Source organism: Leucoraja erinacea, chromosome 4 (genome assembly GCF_028641065.1).
Source record: "Leucoraja erinacea ecotype New England chromosome 4, Leri_hhj_1, whole genome shotgun sequence".
NCBI lineage: Eukaryota > Metazoa > Chordata > Chondrichthyes > Rajiformes > Rajidae > Leucoraja > Leucoraja erinaceus.
In genome coordinates this window covers 98557387-98577981 of record NC_073380.1, presented here as the reverse complement: position 1 = coordinate 98577981, position 20595 = coordinate 98557387, and the positions used below count along the sequence as shown (strand labels likewise).

General features: G+C 41.2%; 1 protein-coding gene across 1 annotated transcript in view; it reads right to left on the bottom strand.

Moving 5' to 3' along the window:
• LOC129696717 (E3 ubiquitin-protein ligase UBR5-like) overlaps positions 1-20595 on the bottom strand; it is a 135244-nt gene that overhangs the window by 34489 nt on the left and 80160 nt on the right. Inside the window, 11 exon segments of the mRNA XM_055634847.1 lie at positions 604-727; positions 830-1069; positions 1852-2012; positions 2773-2902; positions 2991-3117; positions 7387-7505; positions 11563-11709; positions 13536-13627; positions 15643-15788; positions 16181-16278; positions 18249-18372. Of these exon segments, the coding sequence (XP_055490822.1) occupies positions 604-727; positions 830-1069; positions 1852-2012; positions 2773-2902; positions 2991-3117; positions 7387-7505; positions 11563-11709; positions 13536-13627; positions 15643-15788; positions 16181-16278; positions 18249-18372 (1508 nt within the window).

Genomic DNA, 20595 nt, shown 5'->3' with positions numbered 1-20595 from the left:
TTCCAATTCACATTGAGATCTTTGCCTCTCAATTAATGTTTTCATGAAGAAACCCGTAGGAATTATTCGTAAAGCAAGATTCAAATACAACTATGAAGCATTTGCTCTCTTTCAAAACAAAAATAATCTTAACAATCTTAATTTCTCACTTACGACGCACTTTTAAATATAACTCATTAGAATCAATAATCGACTGTTTAAAGGTTCCCCAACAGCTCAAAAAAATTGTCATCTTGAAACTTCATGATAAAATATTGTCGATTACATTATTGTTTATGTTTTCCAAGCCCAAGAATTGTGTGCAGATTAGAACTACCCTGGTGCCTTTGTGAAAAATAGTGCGGTATGTATGCCATTTATTACCTGCCCATTTGAAACACAACAGCAAAAACATAAACAACACAGTAAGGATCAAATTTAAGTCTGTGGTGAGAAAATCAGAGAACCATGTCCTCTATCTACAGATGTTGCCGGACTCAACTACTGTTAGTGATTAATTTTGAAATTGCATTCCAATATCTGCATCATTTTGCTTTTGGATAATTTTCATTGCTTCTGAATGTGGTTTTTTCAGTATTTTAATGTTAAATTCTATGGTAATACCTCTTCCACATCTGCTGTGACAATGTCATCTTGCTCTTCATCTCTGCCCCGAACAGGTTGCGACTGACTGATGCGTCTTTGTTGAGGATTGCGAATGATGTATGAAGATTGTGACAGGCTGGAACTGCAACAAATTGTCAAAATATAAGATCATTCTTCCATGATTAAAATCACTTAGCTGAAAATTTTGTAGCTATATAGATAAGAGTACAGATGTAAAAGTTACCTGCTGGATTGATCAGAGGATTGCCTTGGAGGAAGTGGCTCTACAGAGAAAAGTTCCTCACTACCTTGCATGGCATCCAGACTAGTGCTTGCCAACGTAAAGGGAGCCGTTGGGCGTGCAATCCCCATTCTAACAGGAACAATGAGGGATTCTGCCACATTACAGAGCTCCTCTACAGCATAGGGTAGAAGTGCCTGGAATACCCGCTTGCACTTGCCAATTGGTTGAGGTACGAAATTACTGCAAAAATAGGAAACAACTGTAGAACCTGCACAGATTAGGTCGCATAAACCCTATAGTATAAAAATAATCCAACCAGGACAGGTCCAACACCCTTATATTGTAGGTAACTCAAGTTCCCCAAAACAAACCCACTTTATAGAAAATTTAACACTACAATCACACCTACAAGTACAAATCTATACCAACGTAAAAGAGAATAGGTATAGACATAGAAACATAGAAAGTCGGTGCAGGGGTAGGCCATTCGGCCCTTCGAGCCTGCACCGCCATTCGATATGATCATAGTTGATCATCCCTCAGTATCCCATCCCTGCCTTCTCTCCACACCCCCTGATCCCTTTAGCCACAAGGGCCACATCTAACTCACTCTTAAATATAGCCAATGAACTGGCCTCAACTACCTTCTGTGGCAGAGAATTCCACGGATTCACCGCTCTCTGTGTAAAAAATGATTTTCTCATCTCGGTCCTAAAAGACTTCCCTCTTATCCTTAAACTGTGACCCCTAGTTCTGGACTTCTATATTTGGTTCAATTTATATTTGGAAATCTATATTTGGTTCAATTTATTCTTCAAAAATTAAAATAATCAAACTAATAGTAAAATACATTATTTGAACACTAAAATACTTCATTTTAATTCAGGTTTTAATTTGTTGTTTCTGAAATACATTTATCTTAAAATTCCAAAAATGTTTGGGAGAACTAAGTATGTTATAATTTCCTCATGCACAACAATATATGAAGATTGTCATTATTTCTGTATATAAATGGTTCTTACTTTTTTTTCTTTGATGAAGCCATTTCTACGCTAAGTATGACAAACACCCTTGCTACTGAGCGTAGAAATCTCATGGTGACGGTGATGGCTTCTTCTCGACGCCCTGGAGTATACTTATTCTGTAGCTCCTTCACCAGCGTTCCAAGTAAAGTATCCAGCAGCTTCAAAATATTTTTTGAAAAGATTAAGGTACATTACTAAATCTGTTTATAATTTTGATACACATATGAAAGCACCATGAAGGAATAAACAAAAGATTTGTATACTGAAAAGTGACATTTTGCAGATTTGATACGGCAAAACTCGTACCCTTGTATGAAAAACGTCTTAGTTAAAGAAACCACATGCACTTTCACTCTAATAAATACGTTGCACAAGGATAACTAAGGAAATATTTCATGAACGATATTAAACATAGAAACATTAGAAATGATTTTCTCATCTCGGTCCTAAAAGACTTCCCTCTTATCATAGAATCATAGAAAATGGGTGCAGGAGTGGGCCATTCGGCCCTTTGAGCCTGCACCGCCATTCAATATGATCATGGCTGATCATCCAACTCATTATCCCGTACCTGCCTTCTCTCCATACCCCCTGATCCCTTTAGCCACAAGGGCCACATCTATCTCCCTCTTAAATATAGCCAATGAACTGGCCTCAACTACCTTCTGTGGCAGAGAATTCCAGATTCACCACTGTATGAAAAATGTTTTTCTCCTCTCGGTCCTAAAAGATTTCCCCCTTATCCTTAAACTGTGACCCCTTGTTCTGGACTTCGGGAACAATCTTCCTGCATCAAGCCTGTCCAACCCCTTAAGAATTTTGTAAGTTTGCAATATTCCTCAAAAATTAACCAACCTATATTCATTTCACCTGTCATGGGCAAAGGCATTAGACTCTGAATCTTCGAGGGCTACTTACTAAAATGTCAGCTGTACACTTTACGATGAGACAGTGAGTGAAGCAGTCTAGCCGGATGGTTCCACTTTGTTGGGAAAGGTATACTTGCTCCTCAGGCAGCAGATGAGCTATCCTACTGCTGGCACTTAACCTTAAAGGAATGTAAAATAAGAGAAGAGTTATTATTTTTTATTTTCCACAAGGTGCAATTCGCAAAGTAGGATCTGGCTTCTACTTACGGATCTTTGCTTTCCTGTGATCCAAACATTATCATAGATTTCAATGCATTCCAGTCCTGAAGGACACGCTCCAAAGCCAGCTGGGCAAATCGAGGAGGTTCCAAATCATGATCAGGCATATCAGAATCTATTGGAATTTTTTTTTTTTTTAAATAGCAGGCTGTTATTAACATGCAAATGTTATCAAATATTTTAAAAACATCAATAAAAGTATCAACCTCTAATCTTATAATGTAGTTGAACACGAGAAACACTAAGGGCAAACAAGCTACGCAAAAATATTAGCCTCAATAGTCCATCAAAAATCAAACCTATCTTATAGCTGGAACAATGCCATAAATAAAAATAATTAAATATTAAAGCTTTACAGTGAGAACCTTTTGGGATACACCAACATATTTTCCAAAATATTAAGACAGCCAAATCCCTTTGATTTCAAAGTAGTTGAGGGGATTTCCTTACAAAAATATGATAGACATCAAGAACATTCTTCTATCTTGCATCCATTTTCAACTGCCTGACTTTAACAGACAATATCATTTTAATTTCCTAATGCTTTCATCATAATAGGGGAGAAGGTATACACGCAGACATAATCACAGATTGTAGTACAGCAGCTTAAACACTTGGAAGAAACAACTCCACAGGAGACAATTAGTCCTGAACAAGAAAAACAACTTTCATTAAGATGTTCCAATTTTGCCTCACCTCCTAACAAATTAATGTCGCGATTGGCAATATCTCATGCCGAGGCCTGCAGCTCATTTTTGTTTTGATTATGCACTTGAATTGCCTGGAATTAATTTGGGAATATCTCTCACAAAATTTCATGGGCAATTAAGAACATGCTTTTTGCAGCTTAATTTTTTGAGCAGGTAGTCAGTCAGTCATCCAATGAACCAATCAAGTGGTACAACGCTTCATTAGATCAGATAAATTGCAGGATTCCATTGAGGCATGAACATTATCACAGACCTGGAAAAAGATCACTTACTTGCAAGAGGACAATAACCATAATACAATGAAGCACACAAAAGGGCCAAAAGATTTAACTTTTGGGGGCTCTTCTTTACACTTTCCCTTTTGGAGGTTGACTGCTTACTCAACTTTAGCAAGTTGGCAATATCTCCCAAATGAGAATAAAGGAACATTACTGCTGGTTAGTTTAATGGCACTTAATCATTCCCATTAACCTCTCTAAGAATTTATGTGCTTTAAATGTTTAATATTGCAAAACTTAAGACATGTGGGGAAAATGTCTGTCAGCTCCGTGTTTGTCATGTTTGACTGCTAGACCTGGGTAATGCAACACAGAAGTCAGAAACCTCTAGGGCGGCTGTGCAACAGTGGTAGAGCGCCAGAGACCCGGGTTCGATCATGACTACAGGTGCTGTCTGTACGGAGTTTGCACATTCTCCCTGTTCCGCATGGTGCTCCAGTTTCCTCCCACATTCCAAAGATGTGCAGGTTTGGAGGTTAATTGGCTTCTGTAAATTGTCCCTGAAGTGCAGGATGGAACTAATGTATGGGTGATCTCTGGTCAGCAGACTATGTGGGCCAAAGGGCCTTTTTCCACACTGTATCTCTAAATAAACTAAACTTGCTAGAAATTAGATGCTGGTCATCAAGCCTTCCATTTTACCACAAGACCCAGCAGCAAAATTCGTCATCTAAAGCCTCAGCCTTATGTAGTCATCGTCATCATCACTGAAAACATCAACGGGGCACGGTGCCTTACAATGCTGTGGACGACAGTGATCGCAACTTCTATGGAAGTGTGGATGGCCGTTGGCTCGCTAGGAGTTCATCCGCCCTTTGACAGGTCTTGTTTTTGGACCTGCTGGGGGTCCGCAGCCCCCTCCTCGCCTGACAAACCGGGGGGGGGGGGGGGGGGGGGGGGGGGGGGGGGGGGGGGGGGGGGGAAGGGGAGGAGGGACGGGAGGGGGGGGGGGGGGAGACACGGTTTAGTCGTTGACTATCCTACCATGGAGCAGGTAGCACGGGATTTAAATGGTACCGCTGGCAGGGGAAACTCTCCCCAACCTGACCAGAAGTATGTAGTGTGATCCTAATATTATTGATCTGGATTGAAAAAGTACAAATAAACATCCTTTTTTGCATAGAAAAACTATTAATGGACGATCGCATTAATGGTTAGCCAATAGGTCTACCGAAAATGTTAGCAGTAGTCAAGTACTGACAGCGCTCTTGAAACAGTAGTTTAATTCACTAATTAAGATAAATGAGGCAGGTGTTCCTCCATGAAAAAGATTATAATAAATTCGTGTTTGAGAGCTATATTTGGAAAACGTGGAAAAACCTTCTGGTGATACAAATCCTGGATGCAATGATAGCCATTCTGCAAACCTCAAGATCATGGGTGCCATGCAGCCAAAGGTAGGTGCAGCTGCAAGGGTAATGGGCAAGGCAAAATTGAATGTGCAGGCCAGATCTGGTTTGCCCAGGCCCAATGGTTTTAATTAATTTCAAAGCCGAGTTTGTTTTTTTACTTTAATTGATCAGAGACATTTAAAGGCTATTCAATAACCTTTCATGGTAGCACTATCTGCCACCCAAGGTTGAATTACTGCTCACAGGGAGTTCCACTTTGCATGTTGTTATGGGTGTAATACATATGAAGGGATTCAAAGTAACATTAGCAAATGTAATTCAATGCTATCTGCGAGGTAGCAAAAAATTATTGTAACTATGTGAATACACAATAAGTGCAGGAGTAGGCCATTCGGCCCTTCGAGCCAGCACCACCATTCAATGTGATCATGACTGATCATCCACAATTAGTACCCCGTTCCTGCCTTCTCCCCATATCCCCCGACTCCGCTATCTTTAAGAGCTCTATCTAACTCTCTCTTGAAAGCATCCAGAGCACCGGCCTCCACCGCCCTCTGAGGCAGAGAATTGCTCAGACTCGCAACTCTGTGTGAAAAAGTATTTCCTCATCATTCTAAACAGCTTACCCCTTATTCTTAAACTGTGGCCCCTGGTTCTGGACTCCAACATCGGGAACACGTTTCCTCCCCTAGCGTATCCAAACCATTAATAATCTTATATGTTTCAATAAGTACCCCTCTCATCCTTCTAAATTCCAGTGAATACAAACCCAACCACTCCATTCTATCGACATATGACAGTCCCGCCATCCCAGGAATTAACCTTGTGAACCTCCACTGCACTCCCTCAATAGCAAGAATGTCCTTCCTCAAATTTGGAGACCAACACTGCACACAATACTCCAGGTGTGGTCTCACGAGGGCCCTGTACAACTCCAGAAGGACCTCTTTGCTATTGTACTCAACTCCTCTTGTCATGAAGGCCAACATGCGCTTTCTTCACTGCCTGCTGTACCTGCATGCTTACTTTCAGTGACTGAACAAAAACTCCCAGATCCCGTTGTACTTCCTTTTCCCAACTTGATACCATTTAGATAATAATCTGCCTTCCTGTTTTTACCACCAAAGTGGATAACCTCACATTTATCCACATTAAACTGCATGTGCCATGCATCTGCCCACTCGCCCAACCTGTCCAAGTTACCCTGCATTCTCATAGCATCCTCCTCACAGTTCACACTGCCACCCAGCTTTGTCTCATCTTCAAATTTGCTAATGTTACTTTGAATCCCTTCATCTAAATCATTAATATATATTGTAAATAGCTGCGGTCTCAGCACCGAGCCTCGTGGCACCCCACTAGTCACTGCCTGCCATTCTGAATAATATGGGGGAGAGCATGGTCAAGTGGGAGCCACAGGCCAAATCAAGCATGATCTGACCAATATGTAATTCACCTATGGTTGTTACCTTACATGTTTTGGTTTTATATTACTTCCATTTTTCTTCTGACAAGCTATGGAAATGATAACTAATTACAATGTCAAAATGGCACCTGGAATATATCCACAAATTAATTGAAAAAGAAAACCCTCAAATAGTAGGTACTACTTTATTTGACTAACTTTTTAGTTTAGTTTAGTTTACTTTAGTTTAGAGATACAGCGCTGAAACAGGCCAGTGCCCACACTGACCAGCGATCCCCGCTCATCAACACTATCCTACACATACTAGGGACAATTTACACTTATACTAAGCCAATTAACCTACAAACCTATCCATCTTTGGAGTGTGGGAGGAAACAGATGATCTCGGTGAAAACCCACCCAGTCACGGGGAGAATGTACAAACTCTGTACATACAGCACCCGTGGTCAGGATCGAACCTGGGCCTCTGGTGCTGCAAGCGCTGTACGGCAGCAACTCTACCGCTGTGCCACCGTGCCGCCCCTAAATGCAACCTGGATAATTACAATTGCACAATCAGCACCCAAAATGCAACAGATGTCTCACAAATCTATGATTTAATTCCAAAGTAATACCAACCTTCAACATTGGCAGTCTTCCGGTTTCTATCCTCTCTTATTCGTGGTGGCCGATACTGACAATGTTCTACAGTTTGTCTAGCAACTGTCTGCACCAAAAATAACAGCAGATGTTCGCCCCTGTAAAGGTTTTAACACTTAGATGAAAATTGTGAATTGTGAAAGGAACTTGCATGTCAAGTGGCAGAAATATTTTAGTGCACCAAGATTCAAACATTCATGACAAATAAACATTGATAGACTTCATTAAAAAAGGTTAAAACGTTAGTTTTACTTTCTATTTGTGCATCGTCTTTTCAGCTTAAATGTAGTTCTTATATTCATGTTCAAGAACTATTTTTTTCAAAAATGGTGCACTCCAAATCTGATTTAAAATTTGTTTAAAATAACTATATTTGAGAGATTTAATGCTCCATGTTATCTTTCAGCAATTTTGTATCGTTCAGTCCAGAAGTAATCACACTTTAAAATATCTGAAGAAGGGTTTCGGCCCGAAACGTTGCCTATTTCCTTCGCTCCATAGATGCTGCTGCACCCGCTGAGTTTCTCCAGCTTTTTTGTGTAACCTTCGATTCTCCAGCATCTGCAGTTCCTTCTTAAACACTTTAAAATATGCTGGGCACTTCAATTTCAATAGTTACTGAGCTAACAGCAGTGACATTAGAGGAGATCAAAAACTTCCAGAGGACCCAGACACTATTTCCACAATCCAAATAAAATAGACCCTGACTGCTGCTACCCGTTTTGATTGTATTTGAGACCCGTCTGATGCTGCGCCTGTTGCTCAAACCCTATAGTTCTCAGAGGAAGCTGAAGTAGAAATCCATGTGGTACATCGAGGGAGAATTTTCTTGCCGTAAGAATTATATTCTAGCAAGTCAGTCGTCACTACTGGACCCTATACGGAAGCTTCACAATATTCAACATTGTGAAAGTTTGAAAAACGGAACAAACATCAATCTGTAAGTTCATGATATATATTGGGTTTTTTTAAAATAGCATGTGTGAATAACTCTGATGTTGATGCCGAGGACTCATTTTAGCAGACCATGGAATTATAAAACATGGGTCCTCAAACAAAAATTAAAGCAGGGTGGCTGTGTGTTGAGAGATAGTGGGAGAAATAGGTGTGTCAGGCAAGGAGAGAAGAGGAGTGAAATGTCACCGAGGCTGTACTTTCTTTTACTCCAAGGGACCCAAAAATGCTGGAGCAACTCAGCGGGTGCAGCAGCATCTATGGAGCGAAGGAGATAGGCAACATTTCGGGCTGAAACGTTGCCTATCTCCTTCGCTCCATAGATGCTGCTGCACCCGCTGAGTTTCTCCAGCATTTTTGTGTACCTTCGATTTTCCAGCATCTGCAGTTCCTTCTTAAACAATTTATTTTACTCCATTCTTGATTTAATTGATTAACACTTTATCACATATGACATGTCACAGTGAAATTCTGTTTTGCATACCCTACACCAGAGACTCCCAACCTTTTTTGTCCAGTTTACTCCTGGCAACTTGAATAGCACAATGTTATTTCACTTATTTATGAACAACTAATGAAGAACTAACTATACCAGATCCAGTCAGACAATGAGAAAAAACGTACAAATCCAGAAGCAACAAATTTACCCCTGGGTAGGCAAAATATACCCCCCTGGGGGTAAATTCACCCCAGGTTGGGAAACCATGCCTTACACGGAGTCGTCGGCAAAGTTACAAATTATTCATTAACGCCCCCAATGGTCCCTCTTTGTTCTCTCTCCCCCTCTCCTGAGTTTCTGCCTATTCTCTCAGCAGCCCCCCCATACCATGAATATTGATTTCTCTCACTTCAGGTAGCCCCGGCATTCTCTCTCTCTATCCCTCCCCCACCCAAGTCACACTAGCTTCTTATTTTCACCCTACAAACAGCTAACAATGGCCTGCTTCCATTATCATCTTTACTTTTTGGCATTAATTGTTCTTTATCTCTCCACATCACCGTCAACATCTCTCGTTTCCCTTATACCTAACCAGTCTGAAGAAGGGTCCCGACCCGAAACGTACAAAATTCTTATCGGGTTGGACAGGCTAGATGCAGGAAGATTGTTCCCGATGTTGGGGAAGACCCGAACAAGGGGTCACAGTTTAAGGATAAGATGAGAAAACCATTTTTTACACAGAGAGTGGTGAATCTGTGGAATTCTCTGCCACAGAAGGTAGTTGAGGCCAGTTAATTGACTATATTTAAGAGTTAGATGTGGTCCTTGTGGCTAAAGGGATCAGGGGGTATGGAGAGAGGGCAGGGATGGGATACTGAGTAGGTTGATCAGCCATGATCATATTGAATGGCGGTGCAGGCTCGAAGGGCCAAATGGCCTACTCCTGCACCTATTTTCTATGTTTCTATGAAACGTCACCCATTCCTTCTCTCCAGAGATGCTGCCTGTCCCGCTGAGTTACTCCAGCTTTTTGTATCTACCTTCGGTTTAAACCAGTACCTGCAGTTTCTACTTACACAGAAAATAAAGCATGCTGGAAGCATTCAGCAAAGCAAGCAGCATCAGTGGGGAAAGAAACCAAGTCAACATTTCACGTTTCTGACCCTTCGCCAGAAATGGAAAAGTGAAAGAACAAGCATCTAAACTTACACAAAGTGGGAGAAAACAGAGGAAATGTCAGTGATAGGGCACTTAGTACAGTTGTCAGGTAACATATTTTTTTTAAACTGGCCGTTCGAGACAAAGAGAAAATACATTGGAACATGGGCGGTAGGGAGTGAAATAAATAGAGTACCCAGTGAGTTCTGAGGGAAAGACAAAAAGCTGGAGTAACTCAGCGGGACAGGCAGCAACTCTGGAGAGAAGGAATGGGTGACGTTTCGGGTCAAGACCCTTCTGCAGATTTCTTCAGTTCTGAGGGATTCAACATAACCAGATGGAAGATGGAAGAGGTGCTGTTCGTCAAACTGTTGGACATTATAGTCAGCTAAAGACAGAAAGGTCAGAACAGCGTAGAATGGAGAACTAAAATGACAGGAGACCGGAAGCTCACGGTGTCTTTGTAGAACACCTGTGCTCAATGTGCAGCATGGTCAAGAGACTGTTTGAGGTAAAAGGCAAAATGGTAGGTGTTGCATGATAAAAGTGAGCAGCTGGTGGAAATTGAAGAGTAAATAATGTAGTTTCAGAGGGACCAGTCCATTCTCTCCACAACTTCGAGATCCATTTTTCCATCTCTTCTAATCATTCACCTTTTCACAGCATCCTCAATATAATCATGGCAGATGCAATACCCATCTTTACTTCTTCATTTTCCATGTACCTAAGATCCAAACAGTCCTTCCAAATGAAGGAGCAATTCCCTTGCATGTCTTTGAATTTAGCAAATTGTACCAAGTGATCATTATATGCCACCCTCTACAGTGGAGAAATCAAACACAGATTATGTATCCATTTTGTAGAATGTCCCCGTTCTGATTGCTGGGACGATCCCGAGCTTCCAGTCAGCCATCACTTTAATGTGCTGCCGCACTCCCACACTGACCTGTCTCCAGATCGTGCATCACTCCAATAAAGCCAAATGCAAATACAAGGAACAGCACCTCATCTGCCATTTGGGTTTATTGATGCCTTCAAGATTTATTAGTGAATTTAACAATCTTTATTTTTCAACCTTCTCTCTCCAGATATAATGATCTGTTTTATTTCATTTTTTTCTTGTCTAAAATTGCCAGCTTAAGTAGTTGCTACCTTTACAAATTTATAATCTGTACCTTATCACATACCATCTCTGTTCGTTCCACCCCTTCTTCTCTCTAACTTAACATGCTATTTTGCTCCTTACTTTGTCACTTCCGAAGGGTTTTGACCATAAAGTTTGAAACTGTTTCTCTCCTCTGATGCTATTTGACCTGTTGAAGTTTTCCATTGAGTCGACAGTTTTCCAGCAGCTGTAATTTTTGCTCCAATTATGTTTTGAGCAAACTTGAGCTTGGGTGCATCCTCAATACTCAATAGATAATTGGAGGTTTCTCAAACTCAAATAGTAATTATGAAATTGAATTGATGTCGGTAAGTTTCACAAGTTTCAGATGGTTTGCAGATAAAATTAGCAGCATGCAATTAGCTGCACATATTGTCAGAAATCGGTCTGCCACATGCTTTAAATCTATTTGCAGAATCCTGTCATTCTAGAAACTTGCCTGCTATTTGGCAAAGTCACGAGATTGGTTGTAGTAAGCAGTCTATAAAGCAGATCAAGACGTGCAGACTTCTGTCCTGCAATCAATGTTTTACACTTGCACTTTTCCCAGCAATCGCAATACGCAGTAGGGGAAGTCCGTTTCAACCTGAAAGAGTTGCACATAAAAATTCATTGATACGTCAAGCACCAAGTGATTCGAAATCCTAGAAAAGCACTTAACTGACATTACAACCAATTACCGTATTTCCCGGCAATGAAGACGCACCCCCATTTTGAGTTGCAAAATTTTGAAAAAAAGGCTGGCGGGACAGGATCAAGGGCTTGATTTAGTAGAAAGGAAGATGTGAAACTCCTTCAAGGAGGCAATGAGGACCGGGGAGCCCCCATCTTCGCCTGTCCCACAATGCGCTGTGCGGTTCAGGTCTGAGGGACGGGGACTTCCTGGCTCACGGAGAGGGGGCTCACGGAGAGAGGGGGGGGAGGGGGAGGGAGAGAGGAGGGGGGAGACAGAGGGGGAGAGGAAGAGAGAGGGGAGGAGGAAGAGAGAGAGGGGGGAGGAGGAAGAGAGAGGGGGGGGGGGGGGAGGGGGGGGAGGAGGGAGAGAGAGGGGGGGGGGGGGGGGGGGGGAAGAGGGGAGGGGGAGAGGATGGATGGAGCCAGCCTTCCTTCCAGTAGCAACCCGCCAACCACCACCTCCACCAATTGCGCCACTGCCGTAGGACACTGTGGTTGGCGGGCGGACCGGCAGAAGGCGCTGAGGTGGCAGCCGGGTCTGCTGCCCACTCCCGACGTCCGCTTGCAGCCACCCGAGCTACTTCCCTCACTGCCCACAATGCGGTGGCTCCACGCACGGAGCGGGTTGCTGGCATGAACCCCGACCCCCCTCCTCCTCAACGTTCCTGCCCTTCCCGCAACTTTACCCCTGGCGGCCCAGCTAAGTTTACTGCTTTGTGCAGGCCAGGCTGTGCTGACCCGTGCCAGACTACCCACACGCTGTGAAAGGACCCCCCCCCCCCCCCCATGCCTTATGTTGGGGTCTAAAATAGCGTCTTCATTGCCGGCAAATACGGTAATCATAAAATTGTTCCAGCCAGATCTATCGTACAATAGCCAATGACGAAATTAAAGAGTGCATGGCAAGAACTTGATGTACATCTTCAATAAATAACAGATCCATGTCCAAGATTTCTACTGTGGTTAGTTGTTAACATGCTCTTGAGAGTAAAACTTAATAGGTCATCTCAAGTATGCTCATATGTCTACCCTGCAAATGATTATATTATTGGAATAAACATGTCAGCATATCACCAAACTAGGTTAGATAAGGGGGAGGTACAGCGAGACCTCGGTACAGCAGGCAGTGAAGAAAGCTAATGGAATGTTGGCCTTTATAACAAGAGGATTTCAGTATAGGAGTAAAAAGGTTCTCTGCAGTTGTATAGGGCTCTGGTGAGACCACATCTGGAGTATTGTGTACAGTTTTGGTCAATAAAATTATAAAAGGACTGGACAAGCTAGATGCAGGAAAAATGTTCCCAATGTTGGGCGAGTCCAGAACCAGGGGCACAGTCTTAGAATAAAAGGGGAGGTCATTTAAGACTGAGGTGAGAAAAAAAATGTTTTCACCCAGAGAGTTCTGGAATTCCCTGCCACAGAGGGCAGTGGAGGCCAAATCACTGGATGGATTTAAGAGTTAGATAGAGCTCTCGGGGCTTGTGGAGTCAAGGGATATGGGGAGAAGGCAGGCACGGGTTATTGATAGGGGACGATCAGCCATGATCACAATGAATGGCGGCGCTGGCTCGAAGGGCCGAATGGCCTCCTCCTGCACCTATTTTCTAGGTAACTTGTTGTCATGCCAATGGGCTTATAAATATGTAGACCGCTCCCAAGGTTGCATGAACTTTTATAATGGCTTTGGCTTTCATCAATTACATTTGGGTAGATTAACATCTCAGTATAATTACTCACTTGCAATCATGCCCTTTGTGACACACTCTTGCACACTCTGTACAGCAACAGAGAGACTCCAACAATCCACATGTTCGACATTCAAAAATATCCTGTACAAAATTCGGCAAAAAACTTTAATTCATTGAATTTATACAAATTGTAGTTAATAATGGACAAGTGCTATATTCTGAAAAATACAAATCCATAAAACAGAATACCGCCAAACAATTCTAAAACAACTTGAGGTTATTCATTTTCATAGAGTAGAAACTAATTTTTGAAGTTGTAAAAATTGCTGGTGTATAGGAACATCTGGTTCATGTAATACAGAACCTCAAGTTCGTACAGCAGGAAATGTGGAAGACAAATGATATAAGCGACTGACTTCTCCTTTGCAAGAGTTTATATTTATTGCCAAATAGTACTATAGGAAAAGGTTTACCACTTTGCCAAGTAAAACTAGGTTGGGCAATAGGTTGTCTGACCAATAGTTATACAACTGGGAAACAGGCCCCTCGGCGCAACTTTCTCACATTGACCAACATGCGCTATCTACATGTCCCACCTGCCTGCATTGGGCTCATTTGCTTCTAGACCTATCAATCCATGTACCTGTCCAAATAATGCTGACAAAACCCAAATAAATAGAAAGGCTTTGGAGACCAAAGATCAGTTACAGCATTCAGTTTATGTCTCCAGACTACTCTCCGATGCAGATTGTATTTTCCCTAGATTGATTCCTGGTATGGAAGTTATCATTTGATGAAAAATTGACATATTTGCACTGGAGTTTAAAACACAGGTGACTACATTGAAATACACACAATCCAAAAGAGAATGATGGCAAAGTTGTTTCTTCTAGCTAATGAGTCGAGAAACAGGGAGTAGAGTTTCACATTCAGGATTGAAATGAGGAGATTATAAATCCAATAAATTCTGTATGCATTAGAACTAGGATGTCGAGTACATTCAAAGTTCAGATACATTAGGTTCTGTAGTCCTGCTTGTGGACACATCAACTCGGGGAACTCTGTTATTGAAGGGTGCAGTCCATTCAAATAATATTGAATTCTCTAACTTCAAGTAAACCCTGCATTCCCTCTCTCGCGATCCCTCCCCCACCCAAGTCGCACCAGCTTCTCGTTCTCACCTTGCAAACAACTAACAATGGGCTGTCTCCTTTTTCTTTGTTACTTTTAGTATATCTTTCATTAATTTGTTCTATATCTCTCGACATCACCACCTACATCTCTCAGTTCCCTTTCCCCTCCAGACTGTCTGAAGAAGGGTCTGAAACATCACCCATTCTTTATCTCCAGAGATTCTGCCTGTCCCGCTGAGTTATTCCAGCATTTTATGTCGATCGTCAGTTTAAACCAACATCTGCAGTTTCTTCCTACAAATTAATTCTACTCTTGTTATTCCTAATGTTCCAAAATCAACGTGTATTTAATGCAGCAAGATTGTTGTAGGACTGGTTAGCGGTGAACAAAAACTTTTCATTGTACCTCAGTACATGTCACAATAAACTAAACTCAAAGGACTGACACAGGAGAATAAAATTCAGGAAAACTGTCATTTACAGGATGAAGAAATAATTGGGACTGGTAGAGTGACTTAATGCTTGGTTAAATATGTAGCATTTAAGGGCAAACTTAATGGAAAGATGAAATGCTAGATTTGGGGAGGAGATACTAGAGGTTAACAGTACCAAGGCATGGCTGCCGACAATTGGATTAAAGTAGGAATGAGCGCAATAGGCCACAGATTGAAGATGAGCCCTCTGGGGGCTATGGGGCAAAAACAAATGATACAGCAATTGCCAACTAAAAGCTAAATATTGCTAGGGACAAGAAAGAAGCATCATAATTAAGAATGTTGGGCAAACCAAAAATTGGCCACAGTGCAATTATAAGCATTTGTCACCATTTTTTAAAAACAAAATATCTCCTTTAATACATTTAGGCATGTAAGAAAAAAAGGTAATGAAATGGAATGGAGTACCCTGGGTTAAAAATACAATTACACGTATACAGTGCTTTTCCGTTGGCCAGCAGCCAAAGTAATTGGGAAATTTGATTTTCATTTGCTATGTTCATCAACTAGATTTCTCTTTTAAAAGTACCTGGTTAATGTGCTCTGCTCCAGTCCATGTAAAGCTGCAAGTATCATTGCAGCATAAAACATACAAAGGTGAGTCATCTGGATTTGTACCAAGTGGACAAATCATGCTCATAAATATATCCTCTTCCTTTTCACCCGAAACATCACCTGAGCAAGGAAAACAAAATTACAGTATCAATTCATTGAAAACACAAACATTACGTATGCTGGAGGTCGAGGCAAAACAACCCACGTTTCAAGAATTTTGTCTATGAAAGCTGAAATAGTACTATTTCATATCCACGATTAATGCACTCTTTGGATAAACTTCATAATTTGGATCAGGGATATATTTAACATCTATAGGAATACCAATAATATAACATTGATTCCAGCTTTGTTCTTGAAAATCCCATAAATAAGCCTGTGTGTACTAAGTCTTCTTAATATGTAAAAATACTTTGAGAACCGAGGTGAAGATGAATTCTTGGAACATTATCTATAGTTGTAGAGAGATATGCAGCATTGAATTCGGCATAATTTCCTCGGGTGATAGTTACCTTTAGCTATTTTCTGAGCCGTTTCGAGAATAGTAATTGCAGCAGGATAAGCTCTCCCACCAACAGCAAGCATAAACGGTGTCATTCCTCGAGCATCCCTGAAAATGCACAATCAAGATGACCAATAAAACAGATTTAGATTTATAATTGACAGCATATTTCAAATAAGACTTGGAATCACCAACTTTTAAAACTTAGGACACAATTTACCCCAAATAAGAAACCGTTGTAACTGTTAGCTCCTTGAACCTGCTCTGGGTTAAATTAGAAAGATGGGACCATGTAAATCTTACTATGAATTTCTGCAAAATGAAATGTAAAATAAACTAAGCACCCATTGCAAAACTGAAGGAAATTCCTCACAATATTTAGTGAATGCGTTTATATATTCCCCACCAAACAAAAATAAATACCACAAGGAACACTGCTTACAAGTTCTTCATGTCAATTTGGGAATTTATTTTGCCCATTTAAACCATGCACACCGACTGCCCCATCCAATTATACTACATAACTACCAGTCTGGTCAATACCCAGTGTCCGTACTAATGTTACAAAAGTAACAGAGTGCGTATCATTGACATACAGTGCCCTCCATAATGTTTGGCACAAAGACCCACCATTTATTTATTTGCCTCTGTACTCCAGAAATTGAGATTTATAATAGAAAAAAAAAAATCACATGCGGTTAAAGTGTACATTGTCAGATCTTAATAAAGGCTATTTTTATATATTTTGGTTTCACCCACCTCCAGTTTAAATTCCATTTGGAATATTTTGGAGGACCAAGTAACCAAGAACTGTTTGGAACATCATTAAGAAGAAAAAGAGCACTGGTGGGCTTACTAATCGCAAAGGGACTGGCGGGCCAAGGAAGACCCCCACAACTGATGGCAGAAGAAACCTCTCTATACCAAAGTAAAATCCCCAAATACCTGTCCGACAGATCAGGAACACTCTTTAGAAGTCAGGTGTGAATTTGTCAATGACCACTGTCCGCAGAAGACTTCATGGACAGAAATAGAAGCTACACTGCAAGATGCAAACCACTGGCTAGCCGCAAAAATAGGATGGCCAGACTAGTTTGCCAATAAGTACTTAAAAGAGCAACCACAGATCTAGAAAAAGGTGTTGTGGATAGATGAGATGAAGATTAATTTATATCAGAGTGATGACAAGAGCAAAGTATGGAGGAGAGAAGGAACGGCCCAAAATCCAAAGCATAACACCACATCTGTGAAAACAGTGGTGGGTGTGTTATGGCCTGGACAGTGTATGGCTGCTGAAGGAACAGGCTCACTTATCTTCATTGATGGAACAACTGCTGATAGTAGTAGCATAATGAATTATGAAGTGTATAGGCACATCCTATCTGCTCAAGTTCAAACAAGTGCTTCAAAACTCATTGGCCGCGGTTCATTCTACAGCAAGACAATGATCCCAATCATACTGCTAAAACAACAGGTTTTAAAAAGCTAAAAAAATTATCGAATCTTGAGTGGCCAAGTCAATCACCTGATCTGAACCCAATTGAGCATGCCTTTTATATGCTAAAGAGAAAACTGAAGGGGACTAACCCCCTAAACAAGCATAAGCTAAAGCTGGCTGCAATACAGGCAGAGCATGACCAGAGAAGACACCCAGCAACTGGTGATGTCCATGAATCACAGACTTCAAGCAGTCATTGCATGCAAAGGATATGCAACAAAATAATAGACATGACTACTTTCATTTATATGACATTGTTGTGTCCCAAACATTATGGTGTCCTGAAATGGGGGGGGGGGGGAAGAGAGAGAGAAGGTACTATGTATAAATCACTGTTGTCATTTCTACAAAATGTTTAAAAATGCCCTTTATTAAAATCTGACAATGTGCACTTTAACCACATGTGATTTTTTTTCTATTACAAATCTCAAATTGTGGAGTACAAAGGTAAATAAATAAATGATGGGTCTTTGTCCCAAACATTATGGAAGGCACTGTAAATCTGGCAGAAGAATGTTGCAATTATTTATTTCTATTTCAATCTGTTGCGGGAGATATTTTAATAATGCACTTGACTTACTTGGCTGAAAGCAATTCTCGAAGATAAGGACGCAATACTACACTTTCACAAAGTAATTTTAAAATAAGATGAGCATTAGCTTTTCTGTCCTTTAACTCCACGACGGGTGGCTCAGCAGAAGGACCTTGGAAAACAAACATTTGAAAATGTATAAAGTGTGCTTTTACAATAAATATGCTTTACGAATTAATAATAAAAGCTTAATATTCAAACCAACAGGATATTGCCTGCATAAACTGACTGTAATAACAACAGTAATGCATGCTTCACTGGTGTGGTAACCCCAGGATTACTCAGTCAGCTACTATTGTCAGTTTTTAAAGAATAGAATGAGAAACAAATAATATGCAGCTCAAAGTAGTTATATGTCCTCGACACATTGGCTTAGTAACCTCTAATATAATAGGGATTGCAGTGTGATGTAGGTCATACTTTAGCAGTGTGGATGAGTGCCCAATGACCAAATTCAATACATGGCTCAATCACCAGAAACACATGCAAACACTAAATAAACCACGTGATTACTATAATCTTATTATAGACTTCTATAATCTATAATACTACGCACAAGTACCTCAGATACATCCTACTCTGCTATTGTTTATTCTCCATATCATGGAATACAAATTATCTTTAATATTTTATTGAAATATAATAAATAAGTATGCCACTGCCATCACAGACTTCATTAGTAAGTGTGTAGAGGATTGCATGCCAAAGACAATACAAGCATTTCCATGGCAGGCAGTGACTCATGGGGTACCCCAGGCATTTCAGGGGAGATCCAATATTTACAAGCATTCAAGTCAAACAGGCAATCTGTTTACAACTCTCAAAAGCCACCCACAATGTCAAAGTGTTAGCTGTGAGGAGGATGCCAGAGTCCCTGCATAGGTGACTTGGTTAGGCTGTGACATGGTGGGCAAATGTTTGGCACTGGGTGCAAAGTGAAGTTGGGCAGTTATCCTAGCAACAACAGAAAAAACGGGAAAGCAGACTATTATCTAAATGGTGGCCCGCTTTGGGACAGAAGGGGGAGTGAGTGGAGACCTGGGTGTCAACCTCCCAGACATTTCGGGTAGTACTTGACCGTGCATGTTCGCAGATAGAAACATAGAAAATAGGTATGCAGGATTGTAGGGATTTGGCCCTTTGAGACTGCTACCGCCATTTGATATGATCTTGGTGATCACCACACTCAGTAGTCCCATCCCTGCCTTCTTTGGTACCCCCTCCAAATCTTAGCCACAAGGGCCATTATCTAACTCCCTCTTAAATATAGCCAGCAACTGGCCTCAACTACCTTCTGTGGCAGATTATTCCACAGATTCACCACTCCCTGTATAAAAAATGATTTTCTCTCTCTCGGTCCTAAAAGACTTCCCTCTTATCCTATAAAACTTACAAAATTCTTAAGGGGAATTGGACACCAACATCGGGAATAATCTTCCTGCATGTTAGCCAGGACAACCCCTTAAGACAGTTTGTAAGTTTCTATAAGATCCCCCCCTCAATCTTCTAAATTTTTCACGTGTACAAGCCGAATCTCAATCCTCTCTTCTTCAGATATGAAAGTCCTGCCATCATTGGAATCATATTCTGGTGAACCTTCTCTGTGTGGCCCTCTATGGCAAGAATGTCTTTCCTCAGATTAGGAGACCAAAACTGTACGCAATACTCCAGGTGTGGATGATCACCAAGACCCTGTACAATGGTGCAGTAGAACCGAGGGGCTCTTATAGTCAACTCCATTTGCTATGAAAAGCTAACATACCATTTGCTTTATTCTCTGCCTGGCTGCAAATTACCTGCATTCCTACTTTATAATAACTGGTGTATGCCACTGCCACACCCAGGTCTAGTAAGCATCTCACCTTTTCCTATGCCGGCCACCATTCAAGCATTAATAGTCTACTTTCATGGATTTTTTGCCATTTCAGGGTGAATTGGATGCTGAACAGGATATCACATTAATACCACATTATATTGCATCTGCCATGCATTTGCCCACTCACCCAACCTATCCAAGTCACCTTGTAGCCTACTAGCATCCTCCTCACAGCTAACACTGCCCCCCAGCTTCGTGTCATCCGCAAACTTGGAGATGTTGCATTCAATTCCCTCATCCAGATCATTCATATATATTGTAAATAGCTGGAGTCCCAGCACTGAGCCTTGCGGTACCCCACTAGTCACTGCCTGCCATTGTGAAAAGGACCGGTTTACTCCTACTCTTTGCTTCCTGTCTGCCAGCCAGTTCTCTATCCACATCAATACTGAACCCCCAATACTAGATCTCAGATTAACCTGAGAGTGAACCCACGGAAAGCATGTGGGCCAGATAGAG